At 38.0% G+C, this 25,958-nt stretch overlaps 3 protein-coding genes across 3 annotated transcripts; 2 read left to right on the forward strand and 1 right to left on the reverse strand.

Moving 5' to 3' along the window:
* Positions 1-1,569: 1,569 nt before the first annotated feature.
* LOC121426903 lies at positions 1,570-4,120 on the forward strand. The gene is made up of 4 exons (XM_041623310.1): positions 1,570-1,681; positions 2,564-2,761; positions 3,486-3,548; positions 4,042-4,120. The coding sequence occupies exons 2-4, from the start codon at positions 2,587-2,589 to the stop codon at positions 4,065-4,067; spliced, it is 264 nt and encodes an 87-aa protein (XP_041479244.1). The 5' UTR covers positions 1,570-1,681; positions 2,564-2,586; the 3' UTR covers positions 4,068-4,120.
* Positions 4,121-7,359: 3,239 nt separating this feature from the next.
* LOC121426673 lies at positions 7,360-10,500 on the reverse strand. The gene is made up of 5 exons (XM_041623046.1): positions 10,480-10,500; positions 9,390-9,492; positions 8,832-9,008; positions 7,983-8,404; positions 7,360-7,663 (listed from the first exon to the last, which is right to left on the reverse strand). The coding sequence occupies exons 1-5, from the start codon at positions 10,498-10,500 to the stop codon at positions 7,469-7,471; spliced, it is 918 nt and encodes a 305-aa protein (XP_041478980.1). The 3' UTR covers positions 7,360-7,468.
* Positions 10,501-13,127: 2,627 nt separating this feature from the next.
* LOC121426744 (protein FAM98A-like) lies at positions 13,128-17,937 on the forward strand. The gene is made up of 3 exons (XM_041623127.1): positions 13,128-13,346; positions 15,244-15,550; positions 16,084-17,937. The coding sequence occupies exons 1-3, from the start codon at positions 13,225-13,227 to the stop codon at positions 16,213-16,215; spliced, it is 561 nt and encodes a 186-aa protein (XP_041479061.1). The 5' UTR covers positions 13,128-13,224; the 3' UTR covers positions 16,216-17,937.
* Positions 17,938-25,958: the final 8,021 nt, after the last annotated feature.

The raw sequence follows: 25,958 nt of genomic DNA on the forward strand, positions 1-25,958 counted from the left end.
GAAGGGGTGAGGGAACAGAGAGAAAGATGGACAGAGGTTGGTGAGTGGTAGAGAGAGAGGGAAAGTGACAAGGAAGAAAGAGGGAGAAAGGGGGAATAGAAAAGGATTAAAGATGGATAGAGGGAGGGAGAGAGGGGGGAAGAGAAATGGATTAAAGATGGACAGAGTAAGGGAGGAGAAAGGGGGAATAGAAAAGGAAGATAGATGGACAGAGGATGGGAGGGAGGGGAATAGAAAAGGATTAAAGATGGATAGAGGGAGGGAGGGGGGGGGGAATAGAAAAGGATTAAAGATGGACAGAGTAAGGGAGGGAGAAAGGGGGAATAGAAAAGGATTAAAGATGGATAGAGGGAGGGAGAGAGGGGGGAATAGAAAAGGATTTAAGATGGATAGAGGGAGGGATCCCGGAGGGATGGAGGGGGAATAGAAAAGGAAGATAGATGGACAGAGGGTAGGAGGGAGAAAGGGGGAATAGAAAAGGATTAAAGATGGATAAAGGGAGGGAGGGAGAGAGGGGAATAGAAAAGGATGAAAGATGGACAGAGAAATTTAAGAGAAAAGAGGGGGTGAGGGAAAAGGAAGGAAGATGGACAGAGTGAGAGGGGGGAAGAGAAAAGGAAGAAAGATGGATAGAGGGAGGGAGAGAGGGGGAATAGAAAAGGATTAAAGATTGACAGGGTGGGAGAAGGGGTGAGGGACCCGGGTGAGGGAACAGAAAGAAATATGGACAGAGGTTGGTAGAGAGAGAGGGAAAGTGACAAGGAAGAAAGAGGGAGAGAGGGAGAAAGGGGGAATAGAAAAGGATTAAAGATGGATAGAGGGAGGGAGAGAGGGGGGAATAGAAAAGGATTAAAGATGGATAGAGGGAGGGATCCCGGAGGGATGGAGGGGGAATAGAAAAGGAAGAATGATGGACAAAGGGTAGGATGGAGAAAGGGGGAATAGAAAAGGATTAAAGATGGATAAAGGGAGGGAGGGAGAGAGGGGGAATAGAAAAGGATTAAAGATGGACAGAGGGTGGGAGGGAGAAAGGGGAATAGAAAAGGATTAAAGATGGATAAAGGGAGGAGGGAGGGAGAGGGGGAATAGAAAAGGATTAAAGATGGATAAAGGGAGGGAGGGAGAGAGGGGAATAGAAAAGGAAGAAAGGTGGACAGAGGGAGAGGGGGGGGGGGCAAATGGGCAAGAAAAAATAGATACTCTCTGCACAGGGCAAAATGCTTCAAAAACAGAATTTCTTTGAGACACGGTAAATGAGTAAATATGATACTTTCTTGGAGAGTGACCTTGATCTGCAATTCATCTTATTTCGTATGTTTTAGAAATAGGTCAAATTTTCATTGAGAATGACAGTCTGGCAATAAAACCGACGCAAATCATTCTTCGGTGGTGAGCATTGTCATTAAAGTACAATGACAGATCCTAATTAACTTAATGGCGCTTAATTAACACGAAATTCTACTTTGTGATTCTTTGTCCAACGCGCTTCGCTCCAGCCCAATTACCGTGAAGGATAAATAAATATTAACATTCGATTTACGTCCCCCAAAAACTATATAAATCGAGTATCTTAGATGTTTCTGCAGAACTGCTCAATCTTTTGAGATTCCTAGTAGATTTTATTCATCGTCCAGGGAGGGCTTTCGAAGATTCCGTCTTTGCTTTCTGAGAAGTTACTTTGGTAAGAATGTGATTTGTGATCGCAAATGCCAGTGCTGTTGTATGATATTACTGGTTCGTTTGATGATGAGAATAGTTCCACTTTTCTCATCATTTAGACATATTTCATCTGTGCATAAAGATTTTTTGGATTTGATAGCTTTTTTTGTTATATACATATGATTTGGTTTCATCTGATCCGAGGATGACACGACATTACTCCGGGAAAATTTAAGATATAGGGTTAGCGTTGTAATAGGTTTTATGTTAAGTTTAGGGTTAGGGTTAGGAGAGGGTATATATTGTCCAGGGTTAAAGTTGGTCATTCCATTAGTATGTTGAAATTAAAACGGAACAAAAAAATGTTGTCGCCGGAGAAAGTGCCATGGAACCGTCATCCACAGTAACTATGTAGGCCTACATTCTTTTGGCCAGATATAAATTTGTTAGTGTTTTATCAGTGTTTATGATTAACATTATATATAGGTGGCGGCCTACGTCACTCTGGTACAGGCCTACCTGTAATAGTCCAACATGGGTCATTAATTATTTTTACCAAATATTTTTGTTTGTATTAGATGTATTTCACTCCTACAGAACAGGTTGTACTCTCGAATGAAATACCTACAGCATTGTATGTGGGGCATATCAATTCAAAATGCCTATATTTTATTTGAAATTATTATAATTTCTATTAAAAAAAAAATGACAGCTTGTTATAAATTTTACCACGCAAATATTTCCATTTCATACAGTAGCCCTCTGACAAGGCATCTCTTCATCAAACATGAGTACATAACTTATATTATTAAAGGTGACACATTTTCTAAAGAAAATGATGAATATTTTGGGCGCTTACACTTTTCCTTTGAATTTTATCTCTGAATCAAAACAATCAACATAGAAAAGGTCAACGACCCTGACATCATGTCTACCAAGGCACTCATTATCTTTGCTGCATTGATCGCCGTTGCCATGGCCTTCGATTTCGACGATGCCGAAGACGATCTCGCCGCTGATGTCGAGTTTATGAAGAGAGACCCATTCACACAGGACCTTCTGTTGGCGGAGAAAAGGGGGAGGAATATGAAGAAATACAAAGGTACGTGGTGAATGTGATCAAAATGCAAGAATATAAATGTAAATGGTCGAGGTTTACTGCTGGGCACTCCGACATTTGAATTTTTTTTAAATATATATATATACAATCTTCAAATGTAAATAATATTCAATGTGAATTTTGTACAATTAGTCTTCGGACTACAGCATTGTATTCTGTTTTATATCTAATAAACCGAATTGAATTGAATTTAATTTAATCCCGTTTCAGTAAGAATAATTAATATCTGCAAATATCATTATTATTAATATTATAATTTTTATTTATTATTTATTGATTGATTGATTTATTTATTTATTCATTATTATTATTCTTTTTTTTTTGGGGGGGGGGGGGTGTTTTGAAATATTGCTTTATTTGATTATTCCAGTGACATAAACAGCAATGAAATACTCATGCTCTCAAAATCTGACAAATAACTTACAGAAAAAATAGTCCGCGATTTTGGAATTTCTCATCTTTGCCTTTTAATAATATCACGCAAATTCAATTAGCACCTATAATATGAAATGGCTGGTCATAATATTGTGAAATGGAGCAAAGCCTTAAAAGAAAAACACAAACCTCGACAGAGTCTGACTGTCACTCACACTCCCACCATCCATCGACCCCCTCCCCATCTCTCCCAATTTGGACTGGCCCCTGGCCCTTTTTTACCCATCTGTGTTTCATCTATCTGTATTTCAATGTTTTCTCTGTTCTCTAGCCTGTGCGAACGCCCCTGGCTGCTGGTGTACGAGGAGGAAAAACAGGGTTGTCTATTGTGCCGGTAAATTAATTATTATCATTGCTATTTTCCATAAAAAAATATGGGGCATCGAACCCCTCGATTTAAAGCTTAAAGTGATTTTTAAATACATTTTGTATATGTTTGGGGGTCAATTTGACTTACGCTTCAAAAAATTATAAACAATATAGCTAGTATAGAGTTGTTTTCATTTGTCTATCAAACGCTCCGGAAGATAAATGTGATGGAAATAATTATTGTGTTTTAATTCAGGCCTAATTCAGCTATTTAGGTGGACAATTTTCAAGACGCGTACACGATCACGTCTATATATGAAAACAACAAGACATTTAATGTACATACTTTGTTGATTTCGACGCGTGTTAAGCTCCCCCCCCCCCATTCGTAACATTAAATATGGCGGCCTCTTAATATTGTAATCATAATAATGCTAGCCTATTATTGTAATCTATGCAGCACCGGTTGTATTTTTGCAGTGTTGTGTAATGTATATCATTATTCCGTTTGTATGCAGGTGCTGGTGACGGAGGCGCCATCTAAACACTACACTTGACACTTTGAACACCAGAATGAATACAAGACCAACGCTGATGGCTCGTTTATAAAACTTATATTTCAAATAATAATAATATTCCGCATTTATATATCGCTTAATACATTGGGCCTAATAAATAGGCCCTTCCAAGTTTCCGTAAAGGCTACGAAATATTTGACAGAACTTAATTCCAGCAGGCCCGTAGACATTGTATTCAGTTTATTATTATATGCCAGTAGAGAAAAATTATTCTTTGTAATTCAGGATGTAATAATCAAAATATGCCTGTATACTTAACTAATACTGAGAGTGTATTTAGAATAATATTACACAATTTTAACAATGCTGGATAGACGAAAACTATTACTGTGTTTGATTGTGTTTTTTATTTGGAGTTTGAATAAACAAGGGGAGATGGGGTATACAAAATATTAAGACAGACGAGAAAGAGAAAGGAAAAGAAATAAAGAAGGAAAGAAAGAAAGGAATGAGGAAGGAAGTAGGAAGGAATTAAGAAAGAAAGAAAGAAAGGAAGGAATTAAGAAAGAAAGAAAGAAAAAAAGAAAAAACGGGGGAAAAAGCAAAAAAAAACGGGGGAGATTAAACAATGAAAGGGGGTGGAGGGAACTGGAAAACAGAATGTATCGTGCAGAATGATTCATAGTAAAAATAGAGCGCATAAAAGATGTCACTGGGATGAGGGAAGATGATGTGTGAAAATCGCAAGTACTGTATAATTTATTTCTCCCTTCTACTGAAGAAATATTGAAAGAGATGAAGAAAGAGTAGGAGAGAGGGGGGAGGAGGGAGAGAGAGAGGGGGGGGGGGGTGGAGTGAGAGCGTGATAGAGAGAGCCAGAGAGGGGAGAAGGGGTCACAGAATATTTAGAGGGGAAACATAAAACCAAGTAGGGCAGAAACAGTGACGTTCAGAGAACTCATTTTATAATTATGAAACAGCCAATTCATAAAGCGATAGAATATTATAAACAGAACTCATCTCACATGACTCATAAGGATTCTCCCGAATCCAAAAATATTATATTACACAGTAGCGTACGCAGGATTTTTGAAGGGGGGGGGGGATCGGGCAATCTGACTGAGAAGTTGAAAAGCAAAAAAAAAGTCTTCAATATTATTTTATTAAGGAGGGGTTTTGATTTATTTATTAAATGGGGAGTTGCCTTTCACTGAAATTAAAGGGGGTTGAACCCCTGTAACCCCTCTGTGTACGTTACTGATATTATATAGTTGAAGCAACAAAAGTGTCAGAAAACTGGGAGAACAGTAAGTTTTCGGAACTGAAATGGCTTCCCTGGGTAAATATACCTATATTATTATAAGTAGTAGTATTATCATACCATTTGGTGTCAATTCCTTTCGCTTTTGCAGAACACTCAAAATCCTTTGACAAGCAAATGAAATATAAAATGATACTATCTTTTTTTACCTGTCTGCATCTCTCTCTCTCTCGCTGCATTCCATTTAAAGGATTTAAATTCTCGTCGGTGAATAAATATAATCCTAGCTTTGTTATGTTCTTTGCAAGGGTCCTGGGAACGATTTATTAGCAGGGGGTGCTGGTTCAAATTTGACAAGCAAAAAGAAAGAATTTAAAAAAAGGGTTTCGATACAAAATGTACAGGATTTTGGTTCAGGAATAAATTGTTAAGGTGATTTTGGTTAAATTTATATTATTTAGCATATCTACACCAACTTTCCATGCAGGGGTGTGCCTATGGTGAATAATACACGCAGCACCCAGCCCCCACCCCCTTCCCAGGACTATGATTCCTTGTCTAACTAACCCAGTCGAATATTGAATTGCATCTTAATATTATGGACCTATGGATCCCTAATTACACGAATTTGAACAATAACAATACTCTTTAGTAGTTAAGGAAATGTATTTCTTTACATGATTATCATGTCAATTTTTTTGGAAGAAATTCAATCAAATAAACTGAAGGTTTTAACTCAAATCCAGCGTCCTCTTTGGCCCTGAACTTAAGCAGCTCATCTCCTTCACTCCTGAAGGCTCCTACCAGAATCCAGGATGTTTGCCGGTCATTGGAGTTTATAGCATAGGAATGGTCAATTCCTTCGTCTGCACTGAGGCACAGCTTTCCTTTGGAGTTTGAATTCTTGGCCATGATGGAAGATGTCTTTACACGACTGTAGAAGGGCCGTTGTATCCAAATTGGTATCCAATTGATCTGAAGCCTTCGATCCTCAGTGGGAGAAGTTAGTACTCTGCTAATATTGCATCATCTTCTACACGGCTCGAGACGGAAACTGGCTTTGGGTACTGTGTTTTGGACCGATCTCCTTCATTAGCAAATAGGCAAATAGAAGAATCGTTGCTTTATATTGTTCCTTCTAGACAACCTGTTCAGATTATTGTTCTGTCACGCCTTAAGCTGCCTATAAGACCGTTTTTTGTGCAAAATTATCCTTCACCAGAATTATTGAGCATGTTTGCTGTATTCTCCATCTCACCTAGGACTGCAAGATTTTTTTCCTTGCCCAGTCTATTTGTATGATGCATCTTCTACCAAGCCCTGAACTGGGCCTTCGTATAGAGATTAAGTTAGGTGCTTGATCCCTTTCACCAGAATGTATAAAGGAATCGTATCTGTTATCAGAGTCTTCTCCTCAGAAGAAACTATCAGTCAAAGACGATCTGTCGATCTCGTCCGGTCTACCGCATCATCTTCCTATGCCGTGCCTTGAAATAAGTCCTCATAATATGAATGCTATTCAGTTGCAGGTCTCCTTCACCAGGAGTCAAGAGTTCTCACTGTCGTACCTGTCATCGATCCAAGAAGATCCTCCTCTCTCCTGCATCTTCTTCTGACAGGCTTAAACTGAGCTCCCATAAGAAGACTTTGTTCTTTGCCGATTTCCTTTCTATGCCAGAATGTAGTGGAAGCTGTCAAGGGTACTCTCTGTCATAGAGCCTTGTCGAAGTCTTCATGATCAGCCTTTCTCAGAGAAGCTAAGCGATTCTCGTTCATCTTTGCTCAGTATACTGCATTATCTTCTTCTGCCAGGCCTTGACAGAACTGAGCCTATACCTAAGAATACTGTGCTCAGTGCAGGTCTCCTTTACCAGGGTGTAGTGGAAGCTATCCAAGGGTACTAGCTCTGCCATAGAGCCTTTCAACTTGTCGAACTCTTCATGATCAGCCTTTCTGAGAGAAGCCAAGCGTTTCTCGTTCCCCTTTGCTCAGGTGCCAGACCTTGAAATTGAGCCTTCCTAAGACTATGCTCAATATACAGGTGTCCTTCACCAGGGTGTAGTGGAAGCTGTCAAGGGTTCTCTGTCATAGTGGCTATCATCAGGTCGAACTCTTCATCAGCCTTCCTCGGTGAAGCCAAGCGTTTCTCGTTCTTCTTTGTTCTATCTACTGCATCATCTTCTTCTGCCAAGCCTTGAACTGGGCCCTCCTTAGAAGGCTGTGTTCTGTGCAGGTCTCTTTCACCAGGATGTAGTGAAAGCTGTCAAGGGCTCTCTCTGTCATAGTAGCTGTCATCAGGTCGAACTCTTCCTCAGCCTTCCTTAGAGAAGCCAACCGTTTCTCGTTCCTCTTTGCATTGTCCTGAAAACAAACAAAGGGGAAAAAAGATACTTCAATTCTTATACTTTCAGGACATCGTTTAATACATTATATTGTGGTAAAAAGCATATATACTTTCAAAAAATATCCAGAATTAACATGGCTTTGAATCTCTTTTTTTTCTCAGAAATAATAACACATCTTAAAATGGATTTTGACTGAGGTCTAATATTCATACACAAACTTCAAATTTACAGATCATGATAAATTTCATGTGTTACACCCCCCCCTCCCAAATAAAAAAAAATGAAAACTTCTAACTGGTAATTTTCAGTCAGGAAATTATTATACTTACACTTACGTTCATTGCAAGAACTTTGTTGGCCACCCAAACGTCATCAGTTTCTTTGATGACGTCACGCTCGCTCCATCCCTCCTTGGCAATTCGTGATGTCACTTTGCTGAGAGACTGCAGTTGTCGCTTCTGCTCTTCGTTATCGCCGAAGTCAATCTCAAAAGCCACACCTTCCTTGGTGTGCCGTGTGCAGCTCATGGTTGTGATTGGTGGGCTAGGCAGAGACATCTCTGATGGTTCGGTACTCTCTGCAGACGGAACCGGAGATTTATCCGTTGTGATCTCAAAAGCCACGCCCCCTCGGCTGACTTTGACGTCTGCCACATCTGTGATTGGATCAAAGTTATTTGCAACCTCAAAAGCCACACCCCCAGGCCGTGCCTTGATTGGAGTAATGTGAGCAGAAGGATTCTCATCTGAAGGATGATCTGCAAAAAAAAAGAAAAAAAAGGGTCAACTCGTAAATAGGCCTACATCCAAACTAGCCTTTTCATATGTAGACTCTATTTTGTTTTGTTAAACTTTCGAGTTTTTTTTACTGCCCCGTAAATCATGGCCACCTTCATCTAACAATAATACCTTCTAATTGTATTGTCGCTTCTGCACAGCAAAAACTGTGGTGTTAACCGGTGTACATAGATAACCACACAGTTACTTACACCGGTGTTAAATTGGTGGTATTAGTTTTACACCTATAGGTGTTATTACAACAGCTTTGGTTGTTACATTTACACTCTTTGGTGTTATGTTCAACCTCTAATTTTAACACCTCAGGTGTGGTCCTCTATTAACATCAATTGGTGTCAGTTTTAACACCACAGTTTTTACAGTGTGGGAGAGAAATAAAAGACCTACCAATGACGAGGATGTCATAGCTCTTCTTGACTTTTCCTGGTGGGTATGACATAGATGGTTGATTTTGCTTTACCGTGTCATCATCGTCGTCAAAGACGGGCTCGTCATCTTCGAGAACAGTACTTGCCAAGAATCGTTCTTTTTCAACCGGATTAAAATAAATGTCAAAGAAAAGGCCTATTCAGTGGAAAGTCTAGAGAAACATGGCAAAGTTTTCTGCTACAATAATTCATATAGTCATAAATCTGCATTTTAGTCTGTCTACTGCTAGTTCACGGTTATCTGATTGTAAAAATATATTGTATCACATTCGCATATTTCATTTTCTTCATTTGATCAGTGAGACTCTTTTAAACTATTGGTTGTGTCACATCGCCTTATCCTTTTTTTCATGAATAGATGACAAAAAATATAATCATTCTCCATTATGACATGTATGAGGTACTACAAACTGTATACGAATTACCTTTTCCAAAAAGCTTTTATGTTTATTAGAAGCAATACTGTAACAGGCCTACAGCTTCAATTCATTTGATAAGTTTCAACATGCCGACTTACGATAGGCCAGGAAGTCATGTGCGTTGATCGTCTCGTCTCTCTGATAGGATGTTGAAGGCTGGTCGATGACGTCACCATTTGGAGAGAAATTGATGGGTACCACCTATTTATAATTAAAATGTTGAAGTATAGAAATTAATTTGCATATAATGCTGGTGCAAACCAATAGCTTTAGCACGAGTTAGCAACCCCCACCCCATTATTGATTGATAAGCGGTAAATAAATGGCAATTATTATCATTATCATGATAATAATAATAATAATCATAATGATAATAATTATTATTATTATTATCTCATCACTTCCTCCTTACTTTCTCTCTATAGCTATCTGTCTTAAATTCTCTTTTCTCTTTCGCTCTCTCTTTCTATCATACAGAGGCATAACTATATCTTCATAGATTGCCCCCATTTCGATGCGCCAATGATCCATTTTTGTATCTGTACGTCGACTTCCTATTACCACTCATGAGCTTCAAATGGTAATGCTCTATCACTGTTTACATTGACCACAGACCCCCTCCCCACACACACACACACTCACCTTTGCTCAGTTTTAACAAACGTGCAAAAAAAAGATATGAAAATGACCAACAAATTTCGTGCTATTAATTGTTTGTGTTTTTATCAATTTATTTAGATCTATTTTTTGGGCATGTTCAGCCCCTACTGTAACCATAGATGTAAATACACAAACTTACTAATCTCGATCCAACTCTCTTTTCATTACACAGTAATTTTTTTTCAAAGTAACAGAGTCCATGATAATGATAATATTTGCTTGGTTTTTATCATTTTCATTTGACACTAATCTTCTCCCACTTTAGAAAAACCAGTGTGTTAAAAAGTTCGGCTTAATGATGTTCATAAGTGCAGAAATAAGACTTTGTTTAGAACATAAAACAATGAACATAAATAGCCTATCATGACAACTGTAATTATTTTCCAGAAAACAGCAATAGAAAAGTTTTCTTACTTTATTCTTCCTGCGGAACACCTTTGTTAAAGCCTTCAACAATGATCTCCCATTGCACTTTTGGCGCCGAGTCTGTGAAGTATCTACCACCAAACCCATTGGTAGAGGACATACTTTAGAATTTGTACATCCCATGATGAAGAATTTACAAAATTCCGAAGATTTGTAAGAAATATCAGAGAAACTGCTGAATGCAAGTTCACTCGGAGAAAATCATTACAATAATCATTGTGACAATAAGTAGGCGTTCCCAGGGTGATTCAAGATGCGCACTGCATGAGTTTGATTTGTTGTGATGTCACAATTTGATGCGCTCCGTGATGCGTGTGAAGGAGTGCTTTTAGAATTTATAGAGGTTCTGAAAATTTTCAGGTATAAAAAATACCAATATGGCGTGAATCCGGTCGGAGCAGTGGGGAAGGGGGGGGGGGCAGTAGCGGTCTTAAACTTTAAAGGAATTAGGCCACTGGTGGCTCGTTAGGGATCAGTTGTAACTCGTCCGGGGGGGGGCAGTCTGCCCCCCTGCCCCCCATAGGTACGCTAGTGGGGGGGCGATAACAATATATTGACCTATAGTTGAAGGCATATCTTGATTTTTTTTTCGATGGCTATTTTGTAATGGATTTGTTTTGACATTAAACTACTGAATTACAGTTATCGAGCGAGCAAATTTTCAGTAGTTGAAAGAGAAAATGGTGTCCAAAAACGTCTTTCAAGTGGTGCTGTGTATATAATTTTCACTTCACATGCTATGAATACCGGGATACATAATGTACATAAGTTTTTTCATCTATGAATTCATGGTGACGATTTAAGGCCTATCACATTTTTTCAATAAAGGTCCAATAAAGGTTATGGTAATAATCTATCAATCATTCTAAATGCGAGCGAGCAATTTGTTAATAGTTGAGCGACTTACAGAATGATGATATAAGTCGTCTTTAAAGGAGTGTGTAATTATACGAGAATTGCGGCGAGTGAGCGTAGTGAGCGAGTCTTGAAACAAAGTTTATTCGATCGTTTGAGGTAATTGTATGCATATTACAGTAACAGAGGTAATAAAGGATTAATCATCTATAACGCAAACCTTATGAAGAAAGGGGAAAATAAAAAGCAAATGAGGATAGAGCATCCAAGATTTGTTTAAGCGAAACGCATTTGCTCGACCATTGGTTAAAGGTGAGATGAGAATGAAACCAAATGGGATCATGATTATCAAGAATTGGGGTTCATTATGAAATGTATAGGCCACCACAGGCTTCCAAAAACGTAAAAATAGCACAATAATGTAAATGAAAAGGAAAAATTGCAGAAAGGAAAGATTCTTTTAATAATAATATTAAAGATTATATTGGAAGATGATGCGACATTTCAGTTTTTTAAGGCAAAATTCTCATTTTAAATATTTGTTCGATTGTGTTATAACTAATGTGATTTAAAGTATCATATAAAAAACCGTTAATACATAGCCTAATTAACGTGCCTCAGTGTTTCATAAACAGCATTTTGGTCAATGTCATCAATGGCTCATCGTATATAGGCCTATATTTTTGTATAAATTAATAATACCCCCCCCATTCACGCCAGTGTTTAGGCCTATTTAACGGTGTTTTTTTTTTAATAATTGGTCATCAAAGTCATAGTCATACTTAAAATTCTATCATACAATAATTTTGACTTCTAACCATACTTTCACGATATTGCAGATATTAAAGGGATTACAGACTCGCGACAAATTCTTGTGAGAATTGATAAATTAAATTTTGCGTTTTCGGAATGCAAAATTATACCAGTTTACATTTGCTGCATTTAAAGATGAATCCACATGCACATTCACAGTAGTATCAATCATTTTGATGATCAGAAAAAATAAAGCATTATATTCCGTCTTGAAAGTGGTGGGGGCGGGGATGATACATCCTGCCCGCGGCGCCCCCCCCCCTCCAAAACGTATGTGTCGGGGAGTATCTCCTATTCCCCGGGATTTAAGGCCTTGGAAATACAGGTACAGTCCTAATCCTAAAGCCTTTCTCAGTGACTGACTAGCTCCTCAAAGAAAAGGGAAACATTGATGTTTTTTACTTCTATTTGATTTGATTTTGCCCCCGGGGGGGGGGGCACTTCCATTCACGAGTGGATACCATGCGCGACCATGGGGTCTCGAAAAGCACCCTAAACACGTTATTTCCATATTCTGAAAATGCACCCCTTAACAAGTATTGGCGTGTGAAACCCTACCCTTAACAAGTATAGGAAACAAATCGATACTCTTAGCAAATATTCCTGAAATGAACCTCTAAACAAGTAAAGGAATGTTTTATTGTTACGGGTCCTTCGGTCGTCGGCTTTACCTTATTTGGTTTAGTACGACCCCACCTTCTACATAGAGATGTATACATCTCTATGACCTTCTACACCTCGCGCAAATCGGACTCTAAACACGAAGTGTTGGGGCAAAAAGGACATCCTTTATAAAACATTTTAATTTTGTTTTATCATCCCCGCAAACTCGACCCTAAACACGTAATCTTCCTAGCGAAATAGATACCCTTTTTTTTCTTCATATTTTTCGTGTTTTTGACACCCTTATCACGTTACGTACGTAACGTGCCCTATCTTGAAAAAGACATCCTTTTTACGTGTTTTGGGGTCGCGCATGGTATCCACTCGTCAATGTAAGTGGCCCCCCCCCCCGGGGATTTTGCCCAACATTCCTGAACCAAGCCACCAAACAAAATGCGATCGGCAAATCCAGCTATTATTAATCGACAACTTCATCACTGCACATGCGCGGATCGTTCATCCGGAAAGCCGTGTGTTGACTCTTGTAACAAAAATAAAGCCAAAAATCACTTCAACATGTCAAGGACACCCAACTACCACATGAATCCATATTCCGGAGGTACACCGTCAAGAAATTCAGGATTCTCTCCTTACCAAGATCAAAATAGAGGTTCGATGGGCCCTCCTGGAGGACACAGGTGAGAATGTATTTGGGTTTTTTTTGAGCGAGAAAGATATCGGACGCTTGGCGTGTTGTCTGCCCTGATCTCCCGCGGACAAATCTGTCACAGTCAGGCCGAGGGTCAGTGCATGTAGCCGCTCGCTTATTTTTTGACGGCTAACTTTTTATGGGCTAATTCTGTGTAGTGTATTGGAGGCTTTGATTCACACTACAAATCCTGGACTTGTATTTTTTCAGAGTACATTGAAAAAATAAATAATTTCATTATCATGGCTCAACTCCCTCAAGCCAAGGCAAGCGGAGACTCAAACTCAAAAAGTCAAAGTCAAACCTGAACCGCTGAGTGACTCCTGGCTATTAAGCTGCGACATATGCTTGCGGCTGCGTCAATTTGTCAACAATCAACGTCGAGACAGTTTGGTGTTGAGAGCGTGAAAAAGCCGCTGAACCGGGTCATGCCTCTGCGGTGTGCCCTGCTGATCATCTCAATTTACGCTAGAACTTCTTAATAACTTAAACGTCCGGGCTGAAAGTATTTATAGCTTAATAAATAGAGTAGAATTCACTGAGCAAAATGCTGAAAATTTCATCAAAATGGGATATAACAAACAAAGTTATTGAATTTTAAAGTTTAGCAATATTTTGTGAAAACAGTCATGAATATTCATAAGCAGTAGAGGCGCACAGCCAATATTGGGGACTCTCTCCAATAGGGGAGACAATCTCCCATATTGGAGACTTCCTTTGCAAAAGGACAAAAGAAACAACACCAACAAAAGCATGATTTTTTCCACCCAAAATTATGTCTCACTGCGGTCAGAAGCCCATTTGTTTTGTGTGTGATTGACAACAAAAATCCTTATCAAAACAAAAGTAGACGGTGAATTTTTAAAGTAGACGGTGGAAAGGGGTAATTTTTCATGAGGAATCTGCTTATCACATTTTTATTTGCCGCCAAGGTAATCCTCTTGCCGCAAATGTAAACAAAGGAAATTAGTCTCCAAAACTGGAGACTGTCTCTGAAATTGGATACCCAAATTCTTTACAAAAGTCTCTGATATTGGAGATAATTTCCCACATTGGAGACAGTCTCCAATATTGGCAGTGCCCCTCTACTGATAAGGTGGGCTGATGATGTCGCATCTCCACTTGTTCTTTTGTATTTTATTATATTAAAATGGGTTTTTTCAATTTTTTTCCTCCAAGATTCAAGAACTAGAAAAATTTCTACTCTATGTATTAAGATATAAATATTTTCAGCCCGGACCATCCCTTTAAGAAAGTGAAATCGGGGAGAGATTACAATCATACAGAATGCCAAGGAAGGTTAAAAACTTAAAATCACTTCAAGAATGAGAGAGTAAATGTTATTGTTCATTAAAATGTTTAGGTCTCTGATTTGCATTCATCTTAGTTTAAAATTTAATTTTACAGTAAAGTTTCATCCTGTTCGCTGCCTATATTTTTTGATGAGGGGGGGGGGTATACAAATGCACTGTGGCTGAGTGTTCCTTTAGCCAGGAGTTGCAAGGATACTCTGCAAGCCAAGATTCCTTGTACAGAATAAACATCAAGTGCAGTGATAATTCTGCATTTTCTGTTAGTACGATTAAAATTTTTTTGATTTTTTTCATGTAATGCTTAAGTTTTGTTAAAAACTGGAGGAACTTTTTGCCAATGTTTATGGTATACCGCGATGATCTCGGATTTTGTAATTTAAAGATGTTGTGCAACATCGTCGTAGTGGGCAGACAAGTAAAACACTGCATGATTTCAATTTTCTGGCTGGCAGTCGGCTGGCCCAACAATTTGCAGAGTTTTCCTTGACAATTTCTTATCAAAATTTGACATTTCCCTAATATCTCTTTCTCCCTACGTCTCCCCCTCTCTATCAACCTCTGTTCAATACTTAGGCATGGCTACTTCACTCCTCAACAAGGTGAGGCTCCCATGATTGGTGGAGGCATCATTCCAGGTCAGCGGTACCCCTCGCACAACAACTCCCCATTCTCTACCCCATCATTCCAGCAGTCGCCCTATCAGCCGAACGCGGGATCTTCTCCCCACGAATCGCCCAACAGGGGAGGAGGGAGAGGGGGCTACCAGAGGAGGGACTCCAGGGGGTGGGGAAGGGGGCGAGGAGGCGGCGGCGGACGAGGGGGCGGTGTCCAGTTTACGCCATCGGGTCATCAGCAGTTTCACAACAGGAAAAGATTCTCGGTAAGTTTTGAATTCACTTATCTTTCATAACTGTAGTATAGAAATGCATTGGAAATAGCTTCAACATCATCAGAGCCTCACTTGAAAATTGCGATGAAATTCAATTCAGTGTTAAATTAAAGGAAGTCCACCGATGCCATGATTCATTGCAAGTTACAAATTAAAAACAGAATGACAACAAAAAAAAATGCTCCCTATAATAGCTATAGTAAACAGCCTGGTGTTTCAATACTGAGAAATTAACAAAGAAAGTTTACTCTCATGGGAGGTTTACTGTTCAGAATGCAATGTTTACTTTTAGTATGTGTTGTTTCATCATTTTCTTGTCCGCATTGATTGGCATCTGCAATGCATCAAGTTATCAAGGCATGTATTATTATTCATTCATGAGTACCGTAGGTCTACATATCATGTACTGTTGTAACAAAAGACTTGTAAGAAGTGAAGAAATATTTCACATATCCAGAGTCCAATTTTACCCATTTAAAAAAAATATGTAGTAATGCATCTCTTGCTTCTTCTTCCATTTATAGGGTGGAAGTCCATACCAGAGAGGTCAGCATGGTGGCAACTCATCAGTCATAGAGCGTTACTTCAAGCAATCCATGTTAGAAGATCCGTGGAAGAACCTTGTGGCCAAGAAGGCATCTGTATCATCATCATAGCTGGACTATGAGGGCACTGTAGACCGTACAATTTCAGTGATACATGAGGTCAGGGGTCACCATTGACTGTCGGGCTACCACCGTCACCATTTGAAGCGAGTCGATGATTTCACTATAATTTTTGTGTTGACCATTATTAACCTGATCCTCAGTGAGTATGGTGCATGAGGTTAGTGGCCGTCATTGACCGATTGAGAAGGGCTGCCCAAAACCATAAGCCAATCAGTGATGTTGCATAGTGACCATTGGCAACCAGACCAGTGGAAAATGGAAAATGATCAATGACCGTCTGGCGGATTATAGCGAGAGTTTATGATCCACTATGTCATCAACAAGACGAGCATCGATAGCCCCACCAGACGCTCTGCGACATCGCATACTTACGAAGTATCATGTTTGTAAGTCATTGATGGTATATACCAGGTTAGGGTATTGTGCATGGTCTGTGAGAAGACATCCACATGTTGAAAGAAGAAATCCCCTGCATTGGTATAAAAATGGTAACATGAACTTGCGAAGTGTCCTGTAAAGTCGGGAGGGTGACTTGTGGACAACACCAATTTTTGACAATTGAACCTTGCTGAAAGGGAAGTGTTTGAAGAGTTGTCACTGTTTTCGCTTAGAATACTAGAACTGCATTGTGCAATTATCACAAAAAGTCCTATATAATTTAGATTTTACATTCAAGTTTGAAACAATGGGAGAAGAATGCTTTGATTTCAGGGCTGCTAAATCTCTTTGATCATGCTTTAAAATCTTGGAACCCTGTTTCATAAAGACCAGTGGAAAATGGATAATAGTCAATGACCGTCTGGTGGATTATAGTGAGAGTTTATGATTCATCAACAAAGACGGGCATTGATTTCTGGGGGGGGGTGTCAGTAAGTGTTACAGATTTCTATTCAAGAGATATACCAAAGCGATTCCATCAAATTTGACCAGTGCTAGGTAATCATACACAAACAAAAAAAGTGTGATTATTAAATTATTAAGATAGCCCATGTACATCCACTCGACTCAATTATGGCAAAACAACAATTTTAATTTAATTCAATTAAAAGATATGAAATTTACTCATTAGTGTACTGTGTTTATTGGAAAGTTTTGCAACAATTTATTTTTTCAAGTTTCATTTCTGAATAAATAGTCATAATTTTTAATATGATAGTAATAGTAATTATACTTCCTTATATAGAGCTTAATACTAACAGGTACTTTGTCAGAAGTCTCTAAGCACTCTGCCGTATATGCAGCATAATTATGCCATAAATTATGCCATATTTTGCATTGAGAGAAGATAGTACACCCATCCAAGTTTTTGAGATCAGTTACCAAATTACAATGCAAAGTTCTTCCTGATTAACACCCAATTTTCTACTTGAAAATGTGCAGGCACAAAATCCTTGTACATGTTATTTAGCTTTGCCAGTGTTCATGAAGCTTGGGTTATTATTGGACAGTTTTATGAGATGAACTTGATGTAAAACTGCATGCCAGATGGGAAAACACCAGTGGACTTGAACCACTCACAGCAATGCATTTCAAATAAAACAGATCATGATCTGTTCTAAGTGATTGGCAAAGCTGTTTCGCCTGAAGTGCTTTGAGATTCAAGGCATAGCAGTCTACATAAAGTCTAAATCAAGAAATACTAAAATTGGGTAGTGATCTGTTTAAAGGGCCAAGCAACTGACAAATCATGGGGATATACAAAATTTGCAAAAGGCCCATTGACTTGCATATATATACTTCGGATCATCGTAGTTCCAGTTTCCAACAATTCCCAATTCCTAGACTCATGGCGGGTCCTATGATTTCTAAACCAAAATAAATAACCTATGAAGTTACATGTTTCAAAGTGAAAACACGCAGTTTACATCTGGTTGGTTAGTCTATTGCTCTCAAGACCTCCCAGACATGCTGGCGTCTATTACATAACACCCCCAGGCATGCAGCCGAGTAGAATCCCTTCTCTGTTCTGAGATAAGCCTTGATTTCCCCATGATTTGTCAATGAAAGGTCGCTTTAAAAAAAAGGAGCTTGTTCTGCAACATGTCATGAATTTTTAATACATTTGAGGAAATGATAAAGAGGATTCCATGAAGAGTAATTATATAGTCAAAAGTTCATTTGGGATTCAGGTCACATTTTGTTTGACTTGAAAGTTATGGTAATGTAAGGGGCATTGCTGTCATGACTTGTGAAATAGCCCCATCACACTTGAGTTTACTTGACATTTAGACACATGTAGAGGTTTTCATCTTGCTGATAAATTCTTAAATTCCTCACCTAGAGCAAATACAATAACTGCTTTCTGAAGTATTTTTGGCCCATGTGCATTCCCCTTCATTTGTTCTCCCACACCTCTACCCACTACTGCACTGTCCACATTTCCCCTTTCCCTGTCTAAATGGCTGCACTTGCCCTCTTGATTGTTACTCTTCTCACATTGTTCCTTCTCCAATCTGCACCCCCCCCTTCCCGGGATTTACATGTAGATCTCTTCTTTCTTTTATACACTCTATTTATTTCTCACTTTCCCATACTCCATACTTGAACCCACAAGGGCATGTTTTAATTTGTGACATGGCTTCTGATCCGGAATGCACGCTGCTACATTGCAACTTTTACTTCATATTAAATTTACATAAAAGCAAAGTAGTTATCAAATGCCAATTTCAGGAGTGGAATTATTTGAAGCATGATCAATGCCAGAGGATTCTCCCCCACCCCCCCCCCCCCCCCTCTTGGTAGGGATGTTTACAAAGAATCGAGTCAGATCATACAATCGACACTCCGAGAATGCTCTACACGGCATAAAGTATGGACCTTTAGTCAGGCTCAATTCTTTGAGAAACAGCCCCCCCCCTTGATAATTTTTTTCTCTCACCCTAGCAGCATGTTATGAAACCATTGCCACCCAATGCAAATTCATAGTTCGTACCCTATTCCTGGGGGCTATTTCATAAAGCTGTCCATAAGTATAGAGTGACTACTTTGACTGGTGATCCTATCTTAGGTGCTAAACCATCGCCACTGAACGTTTTGGTGTATAACATTTACAGTACCACAAGAAAGGATCATCAGTCGTTCTTAAGTCCCTCTTACCTTGCAAAAAGATTTATGAAACACCCACCAGGAGCACTGAATAGTGTTCATATAAGAGTGCTGATTGGTTTGAATTTCCAATGAAGTGTAAAGGTCAAGATATGTAATGCTGATTTAGAATAAATATTTTTTTTATTTAACAGGGACACAGACTTTCACCGACTACTTATTCATTTTTATTTGATGTGTATTCTGTGCACACTCAAAAAAATTTTTACTACAGTATGGAAAGCCAGCAAAAAAAATATGAAAAAAGAATGAGCAATTCACATAGAAATATTTTGCGTACTGTAGGTCAATTTCACTACAGCACTCGATAAAAGCCAGTCGCATCCAACCAACGATATCAATTGAAATTTCACACCCCCTCCTCAATATTATTCGGATTACTACACAAGGACACAAACATTCTCATTACACAGTTCCCATCGTTTGTCACCAGCATATTTTCAGTTTTAAATAAGCAGGTTTCATTATAAGCATACATTTATCAGATCTTGTGTATAAAAATGTAATGAATTTGTTAGCAAAAGTAAGAAAAGAAGTCAGAAGTATCCCTTTCCGATTTTGTTCATAGACTTGTATTAAAGCATAATTTCCCTTTTCAATTCTTAACCAAAATAATATGTAGTATTCCGTAGTTAAAGGGGTCAACTTGGTTATAGGAGGAAAATAGATTAAAAATTATGTTGCAATGTTCTCAAAATGAGTTTGAACAGAATCCAATGAAATGACCACCCAAGTGTTAGTATTAAGAAATATGTGCCAAATGGTTCTGGAAGAAAATTTGTAATTGTCAAGAAATGACCAAAATAAGCAGAGTTGGCATAAAATGTCGATTATTTTTCCGGACAATATTAATACTGTCCCACTAATGCTTTTTTGTGTTATTGATCATCAGAGTTACTGGTTTTCAGCTGAGATTTCACAAAGAGAAATTTTTTCAATGTACCAGAAATAGCTCTACAGTGCGTATCAAAAAAAAGTTTACACTTTTAAAAAGCCCTGGGAATGAAAAAATATACATGTGGGTAAATTTTTCACATATAATTTTGGGTTTGGGTCTCATCTATCCAGTGAAAGTAAAAGTTTTGTCAGAATGTTACACTTGAGTGAGCGCTGTCCATTTTTGTAAAGCTCGCAGAAATCTGTTTGCGCAGAAATGCTCATTTTCACGCTGTGTCAAGGGGGAAGGGCGAAATAAAACTTGCCCTGCGAAACATATCTCATACATTACCCTTGCAATTTTAGTCAAGTGAAATAAAACGGACACATTCAGCATTCTGTAACAATTTTGCCACACAAATTGAAATTTCGACACTTAGTAAGCACAACCTTTACCATTTTAGTGCCAGCTGGATCTGAGAACATAACTGAATCTGAACAAACGTTTATATCAGACATCTCCGGCATTTTTTACGAAGTTTTTATCATTGAAAGTGGGTTTACGTTTTATTTTTTTATTTAATACTTATTTCTCCACACATTTTCCAAGCTCGATACTGATTAACAAAATGAAAATAAAGCCTAAGCCATTCCATGTAAATCACAGCTCAGTGTAAAGCAAATATCGTCACGATGGCCTCGGTGTGTGGGGGAGTTGGATGGGGCGCAACGCACACTTTGAAGTGTTTGTGGGCAAGGAAACAAGTCAAAAAGGTTAAAAGATGTCTTTAAATCAATTTTACTAGCTAAATTCCACTTTTTCTTCATGTTTAAGTTCTACTTTTATGCGCATAACTATTTCAAAGTTCTGCGCAAATCATTTTTCACTAACTTTTCAAAAGTAAGTGGTGCTCACTCAAGCAGAAATAGTTTTCGACAGTTATATCGTCATTTGCTTTAATGGATCTGTACTAATGTTAAAATGTGGAAAAATCTTCAGAATATTACAAATGTATGATTTTACACGATTTTTTCAAAGTGTAAACTTTTTTTTGATACGCACTGTATAATATGGTAGCATTTAACCTTGATTTTAAACTTTCTCATGAAATAATTGCTTGCTGCAACTACTTTCTTATACTATTAAAACACTTAAGTGGAGTTTGGATGTTGTGACATCATGCACGAGCAGTGGCCCCATACAGCATGTAATACAAATTCTACAAATTTCTTGAAAATACAGAAGTGCGTATGAAATTATCTACCCGATACACTGAATGCACAGGCTCATATCACATTTCTGAGAAATTAGCATTTTACTGAAATACATGTATATCATGTCCTATGGTGAAAAGGCTTTCAATGTCACAAAATATAAACTTTAGTTTTGTTTTAATTTTTTTGCTCAATTGTCATGAATTTGTGGGTCATATTTATCTCCTTTTATAAAACCAATTTGATATCAGGATGAATTTCCACTTTTATTTTTTCCCCCATTTTGCCATATCTCTTCAAATATATTTAGTCATCTATACATTTGCCTCATTATCTTTGTCAATAGGCGTTTAGAAAATATTTCAATCATACAAATCAACTATCATCAAAACAAATTTTCATCACTAACCTTTTGGGGTCCTCTCTTCTGCTTCCGAGTGAGCTGCCACATAGGATGATCACAATTCATTCCTCGAGTCACTATGAGGTCCGATTCATGGAACCATCATAAGTCATAACTTTTTGGACAACCCATACACTCATAGAGAGGGGTATAAGAAAATTAATATCTATTGCAATGGGATGTTCACAAACTTAAGACTTGTGATGGTTTCATGAAACTTGGCCCCGCCTGCAGATGTATAAGTAGACAACGGATACTGCCTTTCTTCAGAGAGAGCATCGTAAGACTGGTCAAGTTTAAAGCTGCCACTTGGATTACTGCGTTGGTGATGAGGCCTTTCATCAGTCCCAGATCTGACAAGTTTCGTGATATCGATTGGCTGAGGAACACAGCTGTCTGACTGTTACTAGGGAAACTGTCGCGTAACGATGACTAGTCCCTTGTCGGTGCTGATAACTTTCATGAAACAATCCCAGGCTCACCAACTTAAGTTCAACTCCATTATTTACAGTGAATCTGTACACATAACACTCTCACACACAGATATATGACAAATTGCCATTCAGTTGCCCCCCCTCTTCTTCTCGAAGTACTTATCTTTGTCATACTCAGGGGGGGGGGAGGCCACTTCCATTGACGAGTGAATACCATGCGCGACCACGGGGTCTTGAAAAGCACCCTAAACACGTATTTTCCATATTCTGAAAATGCACCCCTTAACAAGTATTGGGGTGTGAAACCCTACCCTTAACAAGTATTGGAAACAAATACTATTGGCAAGTATTTCCAGAAGTGAGCCCCTAAACAAGTACAGCGATGTATTTTTCCATATTCTGGAAATGCACTCCTTAACAAGTATTGGGAAAAAAAGGATACTCTTAGCAATTAAGTATTCCGTGAAATGAACCCCTAAACAATTACAGAGGTATTTTATTGTCACGCGTCTGTCGGTTTTACCTTCAGACACCTTCCACACCTCGTGCAAACTGGACTCTAAACACGTATTGTTGGGGCAAAAAGGACATCCTTTATAAAACACTTTTTGTTTTATCATCCCCGCATATTTGACCCTTAACACATAATTTTCCGAATGAATAGATACCCTTTTTTTCAATATTTTTGTGTTTTTGACACCCTTATCACGTTACGTACGTAACATGCCCTATCTTGAAAAAGACATACTTTTTACATGTTTTTGGGGTCGCGCATGGTATCCACTCGTCAATGTAAGTACCCCCCCCCCCCCCCCCGGTGTCATACACATCATGTATAAAACCAACCACACACTCAAAATCTTCAATGTGCAAATGTATGGTAACACATAAAAAGTAATGAAAAGAAATACATTGAGTAAAATCTTTTGTTTCCTCAGAAATCTAAAACTGACCTGGGGAAAAACTGACAAAACATGTCTCATTTACATCTTCAAGGTCAAATTTGCCCTGTAAGTCAAACAGATTTCAGTGGTATCAAAAGATTTGACTTGCACATAGACAGTCACCTCTACCGTACATTGAAAAACATCATTACTTTCACTTGATTGGAAAATAAACCCATATCTTTTTCTACCTGTCATCACTAATTCATAATAAAGACTAGAGAGCACACTTCATTTTCTATCCCAAACTCACCATTCAATCAAGAATCAAACCAAAACATTTAAGCACTCATCTTCATGACTTGGCACTTGCTACTACTTATTCTCAATTAAGAGGGTGGGGAAGGAGGCATAAATCTATTTAAAAACTTTATCAATTTTGTCTGATGCCTTGCTCTTATTCCCCAAAAAGGAGACAAACATAAAGTTCTCTCTTCAGAATTTTTGATCATTTTCCTGTTATAAATTAAAAATAAGGAAATTTCAGAAAAAAAAAGATTAGCTGGATATTCACCTTGAATAAAAGATATTCATATTAGATACTTCCATCATCAGGACCCCCCCCCCCGGCCCAATTTCAAGATCTGATTTTTTTTGGGGGGGGGGGTGGTGAGGGCTTGGTAATATTATCCTCGATATTATCAGTGAGAAAGAAACTAAAAATCTAAAAATTAAAGGAATTTTTTTTTTTTCCAAGAAACCTGCAATTTGAAAGCTATCAACAATGTTTTGTTTATAATGCATCTTTTAAGAGAAATGCCAGTAGTTGCAATAAACACTGATTTCATGAGAGTCTGTAAAACCGGGCTTGTCAGTATATCATCGAGGATCTAGATCTGGTACAGTTACATAAACTGAACTTTGTGAAATCTTGAAATATACGCCGAAAAATTTTCATACTGAAGATCACCAACACAGATAGGCACACGTGGGACAGTGTATTATTATTGCTGGAATAAAGACCCGACGGAAGTGACCAAATCCGCTCATTTTGCTTATTTCTCAGCAATTACACAATTTCTTCCAGAATCCTTTGGCACATATTTTTTATTCATACAAACAGACACTTGGGTGGTCATTATATTAGATTCTGTAAAAAGTCATTTTGAGATCGTTACCAATACTGGAATTTATCTTTAAATAAGGTTTTTGAGTCGTTTAATGGAATGATCTAGGATTATCTCAATAACATAAATTAATCCTATATAGCAGGCTCAGGATGTACAGAAGAGAGCTCACTATGTTTAAGTCAATCTTTCAGAAGTCAAATATAATTATCTAAATAAAGCATTCCCTTTTTCAGATCAAATTATGCAAAATGTTTTATTTACATTTTCAAGTTGAATTTCACCAAAGTTGAGTATATTTCTGTGGTCCCAAGAGGGGGAACCAGAAAATACTGATTGAGGATGACCTAAAAATATTTCTTCAATTAGATAATGGGTAATATGGAGTTACAACCCAGACTTCTTTATTTTTTTGTACTACTATTTCATCCTATTTTTTTTCATTTTCCTCCCTCCTCTTTTTCATTTTCAATTTTGTTTACCACTTGAAAAATTATAGGTGCCTTCTGTCCTTTTTTTTGTTTTCAATTTTGTTTACCACTTGAGAAATTATAGGGGCCCTATGGCCCCCCCATCCTTGTAACCCTGGGAATTACAATGAATGGGATATCATGGCAATTTGTAATGTTCATTAAAGAATTAAACATGTTCAAAACATGATGGGGAAAAAATCAAACTTATCAAAATTGTTTTGAAAAAGTGTGTGGGTGGGGGGGGGGGGGGGAGGGGGTTGAAAATGCATGAAATCACAGATTGGTCTTTTGGTATAGAATTACACATACCGGTATCTGCTTTCTGGAATTTTAGACAAACACTTTCAAATGTCAGACATTTTTTATTTTATATCTGATTTTGATGAAAAATTTAAAAATGCTATGTAGTCTGATTTCTGTTTATTCAAATACACTTTGCATTGGAATGGACTTGACCTTCAAGGGAACACTTCTACGTTTTCAACTTAGGAAAAAGAAGAGATGTAAAATGAGATATTTGAAGAAACAAAATAGTGTTGCACAACCGAGTAGCCAGGATCTTATAGTGTTGGAGGGGGCGGCAAGTGCACGCAAAGCCTGTAAATACAGAGTGCATGAAGTGTGCTACGGTGGGGGGGGGGGGGATGCAAGTCTTCAATGTCTCATCAAGTTCAAATAAAAAGAAGATGTCTCTTGCATTTCTAGTGCCCTTATCAACTTGAATTTAATTGCAATTCTGAGATTGAAAAAATTGTGTTTGAAAGAAATTATCAGCACCCAAAATATGGCAAAAAGTTTGAGGAATTCGAAAAAATTTATCTTGTGGGAAACAAAAGGGGAAAAGGCATGTTTTATGTTTTTCATGCGCAGAAGAAAAATTTTATATGAAGAGAGAGAACGGCTTGTTTAGGTTTTTATTCTTTTGACAAAAAATAAGGAAAAACAATAAAGCTCTATGCTTGTTCCTCTTTATCCCTTCACTTTTTCTTTCCCTCCTTTTCTTTTTCTTTCAAAGGAGGTGTTTTTTTTCGGGGGGGGGGGGGTGGGGGGGGGCAACTGCATCATTGTCTCATTCATTTGCTCATCCCAGTTTAGTGGAAATAAGTGAAATTTATATACTTCATAACTTTCTTACATTTCACAGCCAGTATAAATGGAATTTCCAGTGTTGTTTGTGTGTATCTTATTAAAGGTCAAGTCCACCTCAGAAAAAT

This window comes from Lytechinus variegatus, chromosome 13 (genome assembly GCF_018143015.1).
Source record: "Lytechinus variegatus isolate NC3 chromosome 13, Lvar_3.0, whole genome shotgun sequence".
NCBI lineage: Eukaryota > Metazoa > Echinodermata > Echinoidea > Temnopleuroida > Toxopneustidae > Lytechinus > Lytechinus variegatus.